Here is a 16,769-nt window from a genome sequence, read left to right on the forward strand (position 1 = left end):
AGTTGTAAAAACAAATTATCTCCAATTCTATCCCTCCCTCTCCTCCTCTTACCCCTGCCCCCTATGCACAGAATGGAATTTGCTGGTCACTTTTTCCCCCGTGTAAAGTAGTTGACTAGAATTTCTAGGCAAGGCCATTTCCATTAGTGGGGATGGGCAAAATTAGAGGCCATCTATTGATATTCACCAAGGAATTGAATAGGGAATTCAGAAGATGTGTCATTACCAGACCATAGTGAAAGAATGGCTGAAATCAATAGTATAGATGATTTAAGGAGAAGCTAGATCAGTATGGAAGGAATGAGCAATTATTACTTTATGTTGAGAGATTTCAATAAGGAAGGAAGAGAGGAGATTCAAATGAGTTGGACAGGTCTCTTGTGCTGTGTGTTTTATGCAATTTAATGAGGCCAATTTTGAGACACCTTCTTCCCAGTCTGAAAAGTCCAATGTCTCTAGTTGTCTCTGATTATTGACACTATAAGTGTGTCTCTTGACTCTGTGAGGCACTTAGCCATCGCTACTGTTTTGTCAGGAGTGACGTGGGCATCTGCTCCACAAGTGGAATGGGAGACAGTGCAAATTGTGATTCTGGCCACCAAGTCAGACCATTGTCCACATACTGAGTTCTTACCCTGTTAGAGCCATATCTTGTGGTATTAGAAGTATTTGTACTACCTCACCTGAAGCTGTTGAATGGATTGCTAAACTTGATATTGAACTATGACTGCTCCCTACATAACATTACATTGAAAGTGGAGGTGCAGTTAGTAGAACTGCTGCCTCATAGTACCAGAGAACCAGGTTCAATCAGGACCTTGCGTGCTCTCTGTGTAGAGTTTGCACGTTCTCCCTGTGACTGCGTGTGTTTCCTCCAGGTCCTCCCACATGACATGCAGATTGATAGGTTAATTTGCCACTGTAAATTGCCGTTAGTATGTAGGTGAGTGGTAGACCCTGGAGCACATTGACGAGAATGTGGGGAGAATAAAAAATGAGAATAATGTAGGATTAGTGTAAATGGGTGATTGATGATCAGTGCAGACTTGATGGGCCAAAGGGCCTGATCCTGTGCTCTAGAAATGCATGCAGGTTGTTGTTTTACAGCATTAAATGTTTGCCACCTATTCAATCTTCCTCCAACAAACCTTCAGTGGAGGAGAGGTAAGTAGTTGAGAGGGCAGTTTGGAAGCAGAAATGGGAGAGCAAAGAACTGCCAGGTTTTTAGTGATGCTGTCGTATAAGGTGCTATGTGATTTGTACACACAGTGTGTTTGTACAGCACACCGAAGCCTGGGTCAAAGCAGTAAAATGCCCTCTATAATTAGTTCCACACTTCCTGCTTGAGTTGCTGATCTCAGTGGAAACATTCACAGGACAGGAACCCACAAAGACCTAAGGGACCTCATTCACCTCAAAGTGACACCCAAATATAGTGTCCAGCAAAGACATTTAAATTTCCGTAATACTATTTTGGTCATTTGTCGTTTTTAATAGCACGGTGGCTAGTGAATTCAAGTTTCCCAAGGGGTATGTTTTAACACGCTCCATTTTGTATCAGACTGCCACCTTCTTTCCCCCAATACTTTGTTGCTGTGGATTTTTTTTTCATTATCTGCCCTGCACCAAACCTCTAGTCATCCATGATTGAATGCAACAGGAAATAATACCCCAGAAGTTACTTTTGTGCAAGGGTGAAATATATTATGTTTTAACCACCAGTTTCCCCCTCATCAACAATTTGCATTTATAGAGATTGCATCACACAGTAAAGTACTTTACGGGAGTGTTTCTCAGTTGCTAATTTCTAATAAGATGGCACACAGCAGTACTTAAAATTGCCATGGTACCATACTGTTAAATACGAGAGGTCCACACAGGTTATTCACCACATGGTTCAGTACGTTCTGATTGGTGGAAATCACTGTGTTGCTGGGGTGATGCAGATACCTCCACCACAACTAGCACAAAGACAAATTTATTTAGAGGAAATGAAAGTACATGGAAGATGAAAGAGACTGCAACCAGCACTATGCCATTTGACATCTATAATACTTGAAACTGTTCTCAAAAATAAATCAAATCAAAATCTTAACATGCTTTGATTTGACTCTTTAACTGAGCTCTCAGTATCTCAAACTCACACAGTAGAGAACAAAAGCCATCCAGTCTTTGCTCCATTCCCTACTCTTTCTCTGAGGCCTGGCAATTTTTCCCTTTGTGAATATTTATTTAGTTCCTTTGTGGAAAGTTATTTGTGAATCAACTTCCACCACCCTTTTGAGCACTGCATTGTACTTGCTGGGTTTAAGAGACATCTCATCTTCTCGTTGGTTGTTTTGCCAGTTGTCTTAACTGTGCTGGTCAGTAGCCTTCTTGCCTTGGAAACATTTTTACTCCATCGAAACCCCTAACTGTTTAATAGCACGATGCGGGGTGTTGTGCTGGTACATTACGGAACCAGGGCAAAGGGTGTAATCTAAAAGCATAAGAATATGAGAAATTGAAGCAGATATCGGTGCAATTTGTGTTGTGTCATGATGCACATATCAGTTCATCACTTTCCTGCTGTGTCTATTATCCCTTTATTCTCTTAGTTCCATGAAATATCCAGATCTCTATCTCAGATCTGCTTATTAATCAAGTGTCATAGCCCTCTGCCATAAGAATTCCAAAATGACCACAGACTCCTGAAAGAAGAAATTTCCCTTCCTGTCTTAAATTCCCAATCCTTTCTCTTGAAGCTGGTTCTTGACATCCATGTTGGCTTATATTGAATTTTGCCCACAGATGATGTGGGAGAGCAAAATCATGGGAACCAGACAAGAGGATCTGTCAGCAAACGTCGCCTGGATATGTTGGACCTTGTTCTTGGTCTCTCGTTTACTGTGTGAAGCCGGTGTTTAATGTTCCTCAGTCAACTTGAATAGTGTCGGTGCTAGAATTGGACCCTGAGATTGACGGGTGTTTCTGGACTTATGGGACAGGCCCTCAGCAGAAGTGCCATGACTGCCTGCTGATCACTGCTCAGACTTCAATGCTGGATAGTGACATGTTCAGAGACAAACAGTGAGCAGGCAATGCAAGGGAAAACTGCACTTAAATACCACTGGAGACACAAGAGACTAGAAATGCTGGAATCTGGAGCAACAAACAAGATACTGGAGGAATTCAGCAGGTCATGTAGCATCTTTGGAGTGAAATGGACAGTCCAGATGAAGGGTCTCCACCCAAAATGTCGACTGTTCATTTCCCTCCACAGATGCTGCCTGACCATCTGAGTTCCTCCAGCATCCTGTCTGTTGTTTAAATACCTGTTTTTACTAACACTATCCCCAAGGCAAACCTTAACTTGCTTTAGGATAACACATTCCTTTTATTTAGTTCTTCCTTTGCAAAGTTGCTCTGTAGAAACACTTATGTGATTACATGTTCAGCCGTTGTTGCTTACCACTCTGGTATCCTTGTGTGCTGTTCCACCTAGTTATATCTTTGCTATTCTTATTGATTGCAGCTCGTAGAGATAAGCAGTTACATGTTTTCCTCCAGGCACCCACACCATTCACATTTATTACCAGCGATTTGCAACAAAGAAGGCAATATCATTATCAATTTTGATGGCAGTAAATATTGAGAAAATTCTATGCTGTGAAGATGAGACATAGGAAGGAAGCTCAGGCTTGAGTACAGAGCAGAGTTGGTGAATTGAATAAAGGTACAGAGGTACAACAGAATGGAAAGGGGTCTGGGGAGATGCTTAGAGCAACAGTGTGTGAAATAAAAGTGGGTTTGGGGAGGTACAGAAACTTCTAACTGTCTATTAATAAAGCTGAGGTTTTCAATTTTCTGTTTATCTTTTTTGTTTGTTGGGCTGAGATAGCATTGATCCTCATTTTCTTGCTCTGTGTAATTTCCTCACGCTGTTCCGAAGCCACTAAATCATCCTGGATCAGGGTGTCACAGGAAAGCACAGTTGAGCCTGTCACATTGTCTCCTGACATCCAACATATTCCAGTCGGTTGGTGGTTAGAATTTACATCTCCCAGCATTCGTTAGCAGTCTCAACCCAGTCAAAATGGGCTAGCATTCGCCCGATAGAGCCACAGCCTAGTTTGGGATTTGGTATCTAACTGGTCTGTGTGGCTCAACTCTGCCCTGTACAGGGCACTCACTAACTAAGCCATCAGAGTAATGCTATAATTGCCACAAGCGGAAGCAAACATGGTCAGCCAAAGTGAAGGTTGGAAGTTATTCAAACCACATTCTGAAGAAGTGCAGTGGTCTATTAAACCCTGTGAAAATGTTAATACTGTTCTCTCCTATTCGGTGGTAGATATCGGGTCGGGTTATCTATTGCAATAGAGTAGCTTGAGAGCTGGTTTGTGCAAGTGCTTGTTGGGACACCAGAGTTAGATGAAATGAGGAAGTGGTCAAGTGAATGCTGAGACTGGGTCACAAAGTACAGGGCCCAGCAGGCTGGCCATTACACTGCCTTTATCCAAGTGGAAACCTTTGATACAAGCTGGGTCTGAACTGAATGGAAAGTTCGCACTGGTGTCATGCTGCTGTAAATTGTGCTTCGAAAGGATTCGAAAGACTGTGAAAAAGCAACAAAAAAGTGCTGGAAATCTGAAATGAAAATAAAAATTCTGGGGCTACTGAGCAGGTGTAGAGAGAGAAACAGACTTAAAGTTACAGGGCAATGACCTTTCATCCTTAAGCAGTCCAAAGTTGGCTGTTCACTGGCAGTGGAGTTGCCACTCTCATGCAGGAAGGGTGGAGGGTTCTGAATGACTCCTGACACAGAAGGCACACATGGGTAGGCTAATATACGTACTTACCCTTGCCAAAGGGTGCCTCCCACCTTGGATTTGCTGCCAGCCAGCTGACAATACAGGTAACCTGGTGATCATATCATTCTATACTGCACACTGATGATGCCATCAGGCCACACTTTCATGGGAGTCTGCTTGGTGGCCTGAGTTTGATTTAACAAAATGTAAAAGGCTGGGAAGATGGGGCTTGGAACTTATTTTAATTTAGTCCAATCCTGCATTCCCACTCTCAATTCCCAATGGGCTAAGTGGTGGGGGGAGTAGGACAGTTAAAACTGAGGTTAAAACTAAAAGTTGATGTCAGGATGACAGCCAAAATCTACGAGTTCCAGTATCCTCTGTTGGATTGGTTTAGTGACCTGGAACTTGCCACCATCTGGAGTGTTTAAGCTCAGTGTAGATGTGAAGCCAGTAAAGTAAATAAGGAGGCTCAAATGTAATGATGTGTTGAAAGCGGGAAATGAAGTGGAGTGGATAGAGGCTTGTGTGGAACAAGGATACTAACACAGATCAACTGGGTTGAAGGGCCCGTTTGGTACTGTAGAACTGTGACTTACTATACAATGCAATCAGGGGAAGAAGGCTCAAGTGCAATGACACACAAGGTTATGGGATCTGATTGCTGAATTGTCATGAGGAGTTTAGAGACTGCAAGCTGTAATTACCGGTTGGAGTGGTTAGGTTGGTATAAATTCATGTAGGACGGCCAGGAAAGCTCACCAACACCTCTACTTCCTCGGGAGGCTAAAGAAATTTGGCACATCCCCTTTGACACTCACCAACTTTTATCGATGCACCATAGAAAGCATGCTATCTGGATGCATCACGGCTTGGTATGGCAACTGCTCTGCCCAGGACTGCAAGAAACTGGAGAGAGTTGTGGACACAGCCCAGCACATCATGAAAACCAGCCTCCCTTCCGTGGACTCTCTGTCTGTACCTCTCGCTGCCTTGGTGAAGCAGCCAGCATAATCAAAGACCCCAATCACCCGGGTCATTCTCTCTTCTCCCCTTTCCCATCAGGTAGAAGATACAGGAGCCTGAGGGTATGTACCACCAGGCTCAAGGATAGCTTCTATCCCACGGTGATAAGATTATTGAACAGTTCACTTATACGATGAGATGGACTCTGACCTCCAAACTTTCCTGTGCCCTCACCACAAAATTCAGCGTCAGAAGTTTGCAAAGGAAAATCTAAACAAGCCTGATGCATTTTGGAAACAAGTCCTGTGGACTGATGAAGTTAAAATAGAACTTTTTGGCAGCAATGAGCAAAGGTACGTTTGGAGAAAAAAGGGTGCAGAATTTCATGAAAAGAACACCTCTCCAACTGTTAAGCACGGGGGTGGATCGATCATGCTTTGGGCTTGTGTTGCAGCCAGTGGCACGGGGAACATTTCACTGGTAGAGGGAAGAATGAATTCAATTAAATACCACCAAATTCTGGAAGCAAACATCATACCATCTGTAAAAAAGCTGAAGCTGAAAAGAGGATGGCTTCTACAACAGGATAACAATCCTAAACACACCTCAAAATCCACAATGGACTACCTCAAGAGGCACAAACTGAAGGTTTTGCCGTGGCCCTCATGGTCCCCCGACCTAAACATCATCAAAGATCTGTGGATAGACCTCAGAAGAGCAGTGCATGCAAGACGGCCCAAGAATCTCACAGAACTAGAATCCTTTTGCAAGGAAGAATGGGCAAAAATCCTCCAAACAAGAACTGAAAGACTCTTAGCTGGCTACAGAAAGTGTTTACAAGCTGTGATACTTGCCAAAGGGGATGTTACTAAGTTCTGACCATGCAGGGTGCCCAAACTGTTGCTTCAGGCCCTTTTCCTTTTTTGTTATTTTGAAACTGTAAAAGATGGAAATAAAAAAGTAATCTTGCTTAAAATATTAAAGAAATGTGTCATCTTTAACTTTATGCCTTTTGGAAATCAGGTCATCTTTTACTCACTTAGCTATTCACAGTAACAGAAATTTTGACTGGGGTGCCCAAACTTTTGCATGCCACTGTACGTAGTGTGGTTGCATGGACAGTATAATTAATGACAACAGGTTGAGTTAAACCAGTGCTTATAGGCAGCGTGCCTGTAGGTAACACTAACAGGTCAGGTACAAGTACAGAGGTGAGAATGGGGTGTACACTGTAAGTACATGCAAGATGATGGGTGTAAATCCAGTAATTGAGGGTTGTTACAGTGCAAGTACAGATGGGAGTGGTAGTGTATAGTGCAAGAACAGACAAAAGGATGGGTGTACAGTGAAGAGCATGAAGGACAACAGGTTACTGTATAAGTAACTGTCCTGAACATTAAGGCAGCATTTAGTTGAATATGGCATCAAGGAGCTCTGGCTAAACGGCAGTCAATGGGAATTGGGGAAACCCTCCGCTGGTTCGAATCATACCTAGCACAAAGAAAGATTATTGGTGGTCAGTCATCTCAGCCACAGGACATCTCTTCAGGTTAGTCTCCTGGAACAACTATCTTCAGCTCTTTATCAATCACCTCCCTTCAGTCGTAAGGTCAGAAGTAGAGATATTTGCTGATGATTGCGTAATGTTCAGCACCATTCACGACTTCCCAGATATTGAAGCAGTCCACTACCAAATGCAGCAAGACCTGGACAATGTCTTATGTCCGGACCTGTCTTATGAGGATAGGTTGAGTGGGCTAGGTCTTTTCTCTTTAGAGAGGAGGATGAGAGGTGACTTGATAGAGGTGTACAAAGATGATAAGAGGCATAGATTGAGTGCACAGTCAGAGACTTTTTCCCAGGGTGACAATGGCTAACACAAGGGGACATAATTTTAAGGTGATTGGAGAGAGATGTAAGGGGGATGTCAGGGGCAGGTTTTTTACACAGAGAGTGGTGGGTGTGTGGAATGCACTGCCGGCAGAGGTTGTGGGGGCAGGTACATTTAGGGACATTTAAGAGACTCTTAGATAGACACATGAATGATAGAGAAATGGAGGGCTATGTGGGAGGGAAGGCTTAGAGCAGGATAAAATGTCGGCACAACATTGTGGGCCGAAGGGCCTGTACTTTGCTGTGATGTTCTATGTTCTATAATATCTTGGTCTGGGCTGATGTGTGGCATGAAAGTTACTTGCTACCTAAGTTCCAGGCAATGACGATATCCAACAAAAGAAAATCCGTCTATCACCTCCTGACTTCAATGGTATTACCATCACTGAATCCCCCACTATCAATATCATGGGGGTTACCATTGACCAGAAACTGAACCAGAGTAGCCATATACACAATGTGGCTACAAGAGCAGGTCAGAGACGAGGAATTCTGTGGCGAGTAACTGACCTCCCAACTCCCCGAAGCCTGTGCACCATCTACAAGGCTCAACCCTGGAGTGTGATGAAATACTCTCACTTGCCTGGATGTGCAACTTCAACAACACTCAAGAATCTCGACACCATACAGGACATAGTAGCCCACTTGATAGGCACCCCATCCACAACCATTCACGCACTCCGCCACCAATACACAGTAGAAACAATTTGTACCATCTCCACGATGCACTGCAGCAACTTACCAACACCTTCCAAACCCATGACTTCTACCAGCTAGAAGGACAAGGGCAGCAAAAGCATGCCCTCCAAGCCCCACACCGTTCTGACTTGGGAATATATCGCCATTCCTTCACCGTCACTGGGTCAAGATCCTGAAACTCTCTCCCTAACAGCATTGTGGATGTACCCACACCTCAGGGACTGCAGTGGTTCAAGAAGACAGCTCACTACCACCTTCTCAAGGGCAATTAAATGCTGGTTCAGTCTGTGAAGCCCACATCCCTTTAAAGAATAAAAAAATGTACGTGCTTGAAGATGGGCATGTGATGCAATTTCAGGCAGGAGGAGGAGTGTGAGGTGCTAGAACAGGCAAAGGGAAGGGCAGAGGTACTAGAACAGGCAGAGGGAGGGGCATCAGGGGCTAGAAGAGGCAGGGGGAGGCATAAGGGGCTAAAAAGGCAGGGGAAGGGGCAGGATGTGCTAGAACAGGTGGGGGAGGAGTGTGAGGGGCTAGAACAGGTTGGAGGAGGGGTGTGCGGTGTTTCCAGTAGAAAGACCTACATTTACATGTGTAGTTGATACTTTCACCGTGTGTGCATCCTTGCCAAGTGAGTTTATCAATTTATGTTCCACGTTGTGTGTTTTTGAATGGTGTTTGAAAATGTTTCCTGCAAGGACCCTTCTACTCACCTGACAGCAGACTTGCATGCAGTGTATAAGCACAGGATCCTAAGTCACACTAATGGAAAGGTAGTGTGCTTGCTTGTTGAATTTCATTATAAATGTTGTTTACAAAACATAGAATGAAGAGCAACTTCGAAGGTATGTGAAATTGCCTCAGGGCGGAGTATAGGAGTGTTATATCAACTGTGGCTCAGTAGTAACACCCTAACCTCTGAGTCAGAGGTTGTAGTTTCAAGTTTCTTTCCAGAGACTTGAACAGACAATTCAAGGATAATCCTCCAGTGCATAACTGAGGGATTGCTGCACCTTTGCAGGTGCTATCTTTTGAATGTGAGGCTAAGTCAAAACCCCTCTCTCTCCTCAGGCTGAACATGAAAGATCATATGGCACTATTCTATGAACAGCTTGGCTGTTTACCCCAGGCCTCCTAACCAGTATTTAACATGACTGACACCTTAAAAAAAATCTAGTTATAGTCACACTACTATTTGTGGTAACTTACTGTGCATAAATTGGCTGCTGCATTTACTGCAATGCAACTGTGAAAATGCTTCCGATGTACTTAATTAGCTATGAAGTGCTTCATGCTGTCTTGACATTATGAAAGGCAGATTCTTTCTCTTGCCTTTACCCTGTACCACACTGATCTACAGGTGAGCTGGGGAGTACTTGATGTAGATATTGGGAGACTCACGTCATATAGCAGATTCAGAATCAGGATCAAGTTTATTATCACTGACATATGTTGTGAAATTTGTTGTTTTGTGGCAGCAGTACAGTGCAAGATATAAAGACATAATTTCTATAAATTACAAAAACAAATAGTGCAGAAGAGGAACAATAAGGTAGTGTTCATGGGTTCAGGGACCATTCGGAAATCTGACTGTCGAGGGGAATACATTGTTACTCAAACGTTGAGTGTGGGTCTTCCGGCTCCTGTACCTCTTCCCTGATGGTAGTAATGTGAAGAGCACCACCACAAAATAAATGGTAGAACTGAAAACATCTGCAGTAAATAAAGTTTGCTTTCTCAGCTTCAGCTAAATTGCTTTCTGTGCTTTGCCCTTGTTTGCAGGTTGTGGGGTAAACCCTGATGGGGAAACAGGCTATGTAACTGCAGCCCTGGGAAACACGTGGAGCCACAGCGTCAACACCAGACTCATTATGCAGTATCTGGACTACCACAGCAGGCAGGTGAGATTCACAGGGGCTGTGAGCCAGGGTGGAGGCGGAGGAAACAAAGCCTCCTTTTCAATGTGTGGGTTGCCACACAGTGTTCAAGACCTCAACCACAAGGGGAGATAAGCAGGGGCAGTATGCAGAGCTCTAATGTGCCAGAGCAGAGAGAAGCTCCTGAGAATAGATTGCAATAAGCTGTAAAATGTGCTAGTTGCTTCTCAGTCAGCCCGAGTTCCTGTTTATCCACTTCCTTTGTAACACACAGAAGCACATTAATCAGGTGCGTGTGCTGCAAGTCTCTGACTGACCGTTCTCTTCCCTTTATCAAAGACTGTGCATCTCTGAACAACACAAACATACCTTCTCAGTCTTAGAATGACTGTTGTAGTAATTTTAAAACAGGAGGAGGAAACCTGGTATACTGGGCGGCACGATGGCGCAGCTAGTAGAGCTGCTGCCTCACAATGCCACAGACCCCGGTTCAATCCTGACCTTGGGTACTGTGTGGAATTTGGACGTTCTCCTTGTGACCGCCTTGGTTTCCTCCCACATCCCAAAGATGTACAGGTTGATAGGTTAATTAGCTATTGTAAATTGCCCCTATGGTGTAGGTGAGTGGTAGAATCTGGGCTCAGTTGATGAGAATGTGGGGAGAATGAAAAATGGGATTACTGTTGGATTGGTGTAAATGGGTGGTTGATGGTCGATGTAGACTCAGTGGGCCGAAGGGCCTGTTTCCACACTGTGTCTCTCTATGACTCTTTCCTTCCCCTGCAAGCTCTAGTTGTGAAGTATTCTCATCTGAGTCATTTGTACGAGACCTTGGTAAGCTCGCAACTGGAGTATTGTGTACAGTTTTGATTATGCTGTTATAGGAAAGACATCATTAAGCATTTGGACATGGATAGAAAAGGTTTAGACAGATACAGGCCAAACACAGTCAAATAGGACTAGCTTAGATGGGCAACTAGGTTGGCATGGCCAAGTTGGGCCGAAAGGCCTGTTTTCATGCTGCATGACACAATGAGTCGCCAGTCTGTGGATTCTAGCCCCATTTTCAAGACCTGAGTACACTGAAGGCTGAAATTCCATTTCAGTACTGAGGGAGCTCTCAGGTGGACTACTTCGAAGGTAGGGAATGGAGGTCTGGCCATTATTTACCCCTCACCATCATCCTTGAAACACATCATTCGGTTACTTATTTATTGTCATTTGTCAACCCTTTGTTGACTGCCACGGATTCTGCATTACAACAGTGACTGCACAATAAAACACTTTGTGGCGTCCTAAGGTTGTAGAAGGCATTATTTAAATGTGTGGTTTCCGTTCCACCTCTGTTACTTCAAAATTGCATATAAAATAAATTGACAGTCGGGAGGAATTGGCTCATTCTGGCATCGTTTAATATTTTTATTACAATATTTACCTAACAATCCTTTAATTATGTCTGATGTCATCTGTGTCTCATTTTCGCCTCTGAGTCAGGAGGGCATGAGTTCAAATTCTACTCCAAAGACTTGACCACAAACTCGGCTGAGAATCCAGTGCAGGGCTGAGGGAGTGTTGCGCTGTCAGATGAAAGGCCTTTAAACTCAGCCACTGTCTGCCCTTGGAAATGAATGGAATAGATCAGTGGCACTATTTGGAGAGGAGCAGGGGTGTTCTCTCAAGCTCAATTAATCTATCACCATTAGTATAGTACGGACATGTCCCAGAACCCTGCCATTAGCACAGACAGAGAAACAGAGTCTGCCTCTAGCTACCACATTACTTCATTTGGTCTCACCCTATCAGAGATACTCCCTATGTTCTACCCATCCCTCCCCCACCTTCTCTCCTACTGAAAACTAACTTGTTTTCTTTCTTTCCCAGAGCTGTCAAAGGGTCTCAGACATGAAACATTAGCTCTGTTTCTCATTCCACAGATGTTGCCTGACTTGCTGAATGTTTTCCAGTATACCCTGTTTGTATTTGATTTCTCTCTGGCATTTTGGCTGTGGGGAGCCCCTAGTGCAATACTCAGAATTGCTTGGAGCTTCATGATGGACTGCTGCAGTGTTAAATAGTCCACCATATGTACTGCTGGTAGAGCTGTTCTTATGGGACCATGTCCCATGCCTGACAGTAGATGAGCATTTTAAACAGTGTTCTTGAGATCATGGATCTTATACTTTAGCAGCAAAGAATGCCTCTCAAACCTGTGGTTAGTAGTCTAATCCTCAAGCAGAATGCTGTTTCTTACCAGAGACTGCGTGGTCATCAATATGTATATAAGTGAGGAGGAGCAGCAGCAACACTTACAGCTGAATCTCTTTAAGTAATCTCTAAAAATGAAGCAGAACTCAACTGGAAATACAATTTTTCCTGATAAAAGCAGGTTCCATCACCAAAATCCCTTGAGTGAAGGAAAGTTACAGGATACAAACAGTGTGTGAAACGAATTCCACTCTCGACAGCTGTGTGATCTCCAGGCACGATATAGATTTAAGGTGTGAGGTGTAGAGGGGATCTGAGGGGGAGATATTTCACACAGAGGGTGGTTGGGGACTGGAATGCACTGCCTGAAGAGGTGATGGAGGCAGTTACTCTCATGGCATTTAGGAAACATCTAACCTTCCCCTCTGGTGGCTCTGAAATGTCCTCCTCCTTCCTGAAACATTGTTTCTCCTCTACCATTGTGGATGGAGCTCTAACCTGTATTTTTTCCTATTTCCCGCACATCTGCTTTCATCCCCTCTCCACTGGTACAGAGTTTCTCTGGTACTCACCTTCCGCCCCATCAGCCTTCGCTTTCAACATATTATCCTTTGCAATTTGTGCCAGTTCCAACATGATCCCACCACCAGTCACATCTCCTCCCCTTTCTGCATTTTGCAGGGACCACTCACTCTGTGACTCCCTGGTCCGCTCTCTGTTACCACCACTCCCCATCCCACAGCACTTTCCTTTCCCAAAGCAATCAGAGGATATGTAACACCTGCCCGCTTACCTCTTTCCGTCCCACCATCCAGGGACTCAAACGGTCATTCCAGGTGAAGCAGGGATTCACTTCCAACCTAGTATATTGCAGTCGTTGTTCACCATGTGACCTCCTCTACATTGGAGAAACCAATTGCAGTTTGAGTAATTGCTTTGCAGAGCATCTGCACTCAATTCGCAGGTTGATCGGGAGCTTCCTGTTGCATGCCACTGTAGTTCTCGATCCCATTCCCACGTCGACCTATCTGTGGCCTCCTGCACTGCCATAAGTGAGGCCCCAACATAAACTAAAAGAACAGCATCTAATCTTCTGTCTCAGCACTTTGTAAACTGGAATGAACATCAAATTTTCCAAGTTCATTACTTATGCTCCTTATCACATGATGTATCTTAACCTACATCCAGATGGTCTTTTGTCTTGTACCTCACTCCTCACCCAGCTCTGCTTTGAAAACTCTTGCCCCCAGTTCTGAGGAAGCTTGATTGACCCAAAACATTGACTTGTTTCCTTTTCCACAGATTGACTGTCTGAGTTCTTCCAGCATTTCTGCTTTTCTTTCAAAATTCTATCAGGTCCTTGGGACTTTTTTGTTTTTAGGCCCATTAACCTCCCTAGTGGTATTTCTTCAAGAGTACTAATTTCTTAACTGTACTAGCTTTGGACTCTTGGTTCTCTGGTACCTCAGAAGGTTTTTATGTCTTCTGAAGATAAATGCAAATTAGTTGTTTAATTCCTCTGTTATTCCTTTATTCCCCATTATAATTTTTTCTACCTTTGTCTATAAAGAATAATAAATTGCATGCTTGTACTTTCATTTTTATATACTTATAGAAGCTCTTGTCGACTGATTAGTCTCATATTCTGTTTTTCCTTCCTTTATCTTGATTATTCGTTCACTGAATTCTAAATTATTCCCAATCCTAGGACTTGCTGCTTTTCCTGGAAACTTTATAAGCCTTATCCTTAAGAATTGATACTGCATTAGATTTCTCCTATAATCCATGAGTGGACCACTCCCTCTCACTTCTATGTACTGGTTCACCCCTCTCTCCCACTTCTATGTACTGGCTACCCATCACCTGCCAGCCTCTGTCTCACTCCTCCCTCTCACTTCTATATAATGGCTATCTTCCCCTCTGCACCCTCAGTCCTGATGCAGCGTCTTGACCCAAAACATTGACCATATCTTTGTCTCCGCAAATGCTGCTCAACCCACTGAGTTCTTCCAGCAGTTTATCTTTTGCTCCAGATTCCAGCACCTGCAGTCTCTTGTGTCTCCTGGACCACTTATATTCTTGTAAAGAGACTGTATATTTGTTGCAAATCATGTAATATTTCTGTAGATGCTAGCCATTGCCTGTCCACTGTGATCTACTTTAATGCAGTGTCTTAGTCTGCCCCTCGTACCTTCAGTTTCCTTTGTTTTGGTTGAAAACCTGTTAAGTGGGTGATGCCATTGCTTGATGTCTTGTGAAGCCACACAGACCGGAAATTCAACGACTTAGCTCATCTCAGCAAGACATGGTTCTTTCCCTTGACTACAATAACATATTGCCACAAGCTTTGCATTTACCAACCAGTCCTCCACACAAGCCCTGTGCAGCCCATTTCAAACTGACCCACAAGCAAATGCACCTTGATTGTGATGGATGAGTCACAAAATACAGGAGTTGACATTAATTTCCCAAACCATCTTGATAAATTGCTGCACAATTTTTTTTGTGCAACAGGTGAAACCAACAAACTACAGGCAACAAATCGCTGGAGGAACTCAGTGGGTCAGGCAGCATCTGCGGAGGGATATGGACAGTCAACCCTTCATCTGGACTGAAAAACAGAGGGGAGATAGCCAGTATAAAGAGGTGGAGGGAAGGGGTGGAGCAAGAGCTGGCAGGTGACAGGTGGATCCAGGCAAGGAGGGTGGGGGTGATAGGCGGATGGAGGAGGGGAATAGTGCCAGAAGCTAGGTGGAGGTGACAAAGGGCTGAATATGATGGAATCTGATAGGAGAGGAAGGTGGAGCATGGAATGGGGGCGGAGGGGGGGGGGAGGTGGGGAGGGCAGAGGGGAGTAGTGGGGAGGGAAACCAGTGGGAGCAGTGTGTGGGTGATTAGCACATGGAGAGGGTGGAAGAGGGGAAAAAGACATGGTGATGGGGGCCAAGTGTTACAGGCGTTATGTTGCTCCAGATTCCGGCACCTCCGGTCTCATGTTGTCTCCAAACAGGCAATGCCAGGGTAGCTTCCAAGTATCTCCTCAATTCTGTGCTCTCAGCCATAGAGTCACAGAGAGATACAGCACGGAAACAGGACCCTAAGCCCACCGAGTCCACACTGAGCATCAACCACCTATTTTCACTAATCCCCACATTCATATCAACGCACCTCAGATTGCACCACACACCTACACACTCAAGGCAATTTACAGTTAACCCACCAACCTGCACATCTTTGGGATTTGGGAGGAAACTGGAGTACCCAGAGGAAATCCGTGCTGTCACAGGGAGAATGTGCAAACTCTACACAGACATCGCTGGGGTTCAGGATTGAACCCGAGTCACTGGATCTGTGAGGTAGCCACTCTATTAGCAGCACCACTGTGCCGCCCATCATTGACTTCAACACCACCAAATTAGGGATGGGGAAATATCATCCAGAACTTCACAACCCAACCATTGACCTGTGAATGCTGCTGGAAAATATATTAGGGTTGTCTATAATGTACTCTTGTAGAATATTTTTGATGTGGAGAATAAGCAGTGTGTGTTATGTGCAGCAGGATTTCCGGTCTGGGGAAACATTATGTGAGAATTATATACAAGGTGCTAATCACAACCTCAGAATAACCTCATAGCACTTTGCAGACACTGAAGTACTTTTGAAATAGGGTTTGTTTTGTAATGTGAGAAATACCACTGTCGATGTGTGCACAGCAAACTCCCGTAAACAACAAGCTGTGCTTTAAGTGATGTTAGTTAAGATATAAATATTAGCCAGGATGCCATTAAAATTGTGTGTGGGGTCTTCTTCACTCAGTGAGAGGGCTTCAATTTAACATCCCATCCAAAAGAAAGCACCTCAGACAGTACTCCTTCAGTACTGTACCAGTGTCAACTTCGATTATGCCTCCCAGTCTCTGGAGTTGGGCTAGAACTCATGACCTTGATTCAGAAGCAAGAGTGGTTCTACTGAACCACTGCTCACAGTAAGAACCAACAAGTAAGGAGACAATGGGCAGGTCTTTCAAAAGAAAGATTGCTCCCTTTTCATGATTTACTGCAAAACAGAAACTGATCTCTGGTTGTCATGTCTTGTGTTATAGAGTTTAATAATGAATCTCTCTGGCTGGTAAGTGTATTTAATAAATGTAACTTAATACTTTTTCTCATATGCAGACAATACAATAAACCACAAAGTGTTTTGTCTTATGTTTTCGTCCATGAGCAATGCTATGGGAAGTGAATTCTAATTGACGTAATTTTATACCAGAGAACTATTGGGATAAGATCCCACGCAGAGCACAAATTGTACTATAAACTACTAAAGAATGCAAACT

At 43.9% G+C, this 16,769-nt stretch overlaps 1 protein-coding gene across 4 annotated transcripts in view; it reads left to right on the forward strand.

Moving 5' to 3' along the window:
- rad51b (RAD51 paralog B) overlaps nt 1–16,769 on the forward strand; it is a 435,778-nt gene that overhangs the window by 285,411 nt on the left and 133,598 nt on the right. For all 4 annotated transcript variants that reach the window (XM_052029616.1, XM_052029633.1, XM_052029630.1 and 1 more), the window contains one exon: nt 10,131–10,249. In XM_052029616.1, the coding sequence (XP_051885576.1) occupies nt 10,131–10,249 (119 nt within the window). The remainder of the gene's footprint in view (nt 1–10,130; nt 10,250–16,769) is intronic.

This window comes from Pristis pectinata, chromosome 1, assembly GCF_009764475.1.
Source record: "Pristis pectinata isolate sPriPec2 chromosome 1, sPriPec2.1.pri, whole genome shotgun sequence".
In the NCBI taxonomy this organism is placed as follows: Eukaryota; Metazoa; Chordata; class Chondrichthyes; order Rhinopristiformes; family Pristidae; genus Pristis; species Pristis pectinata.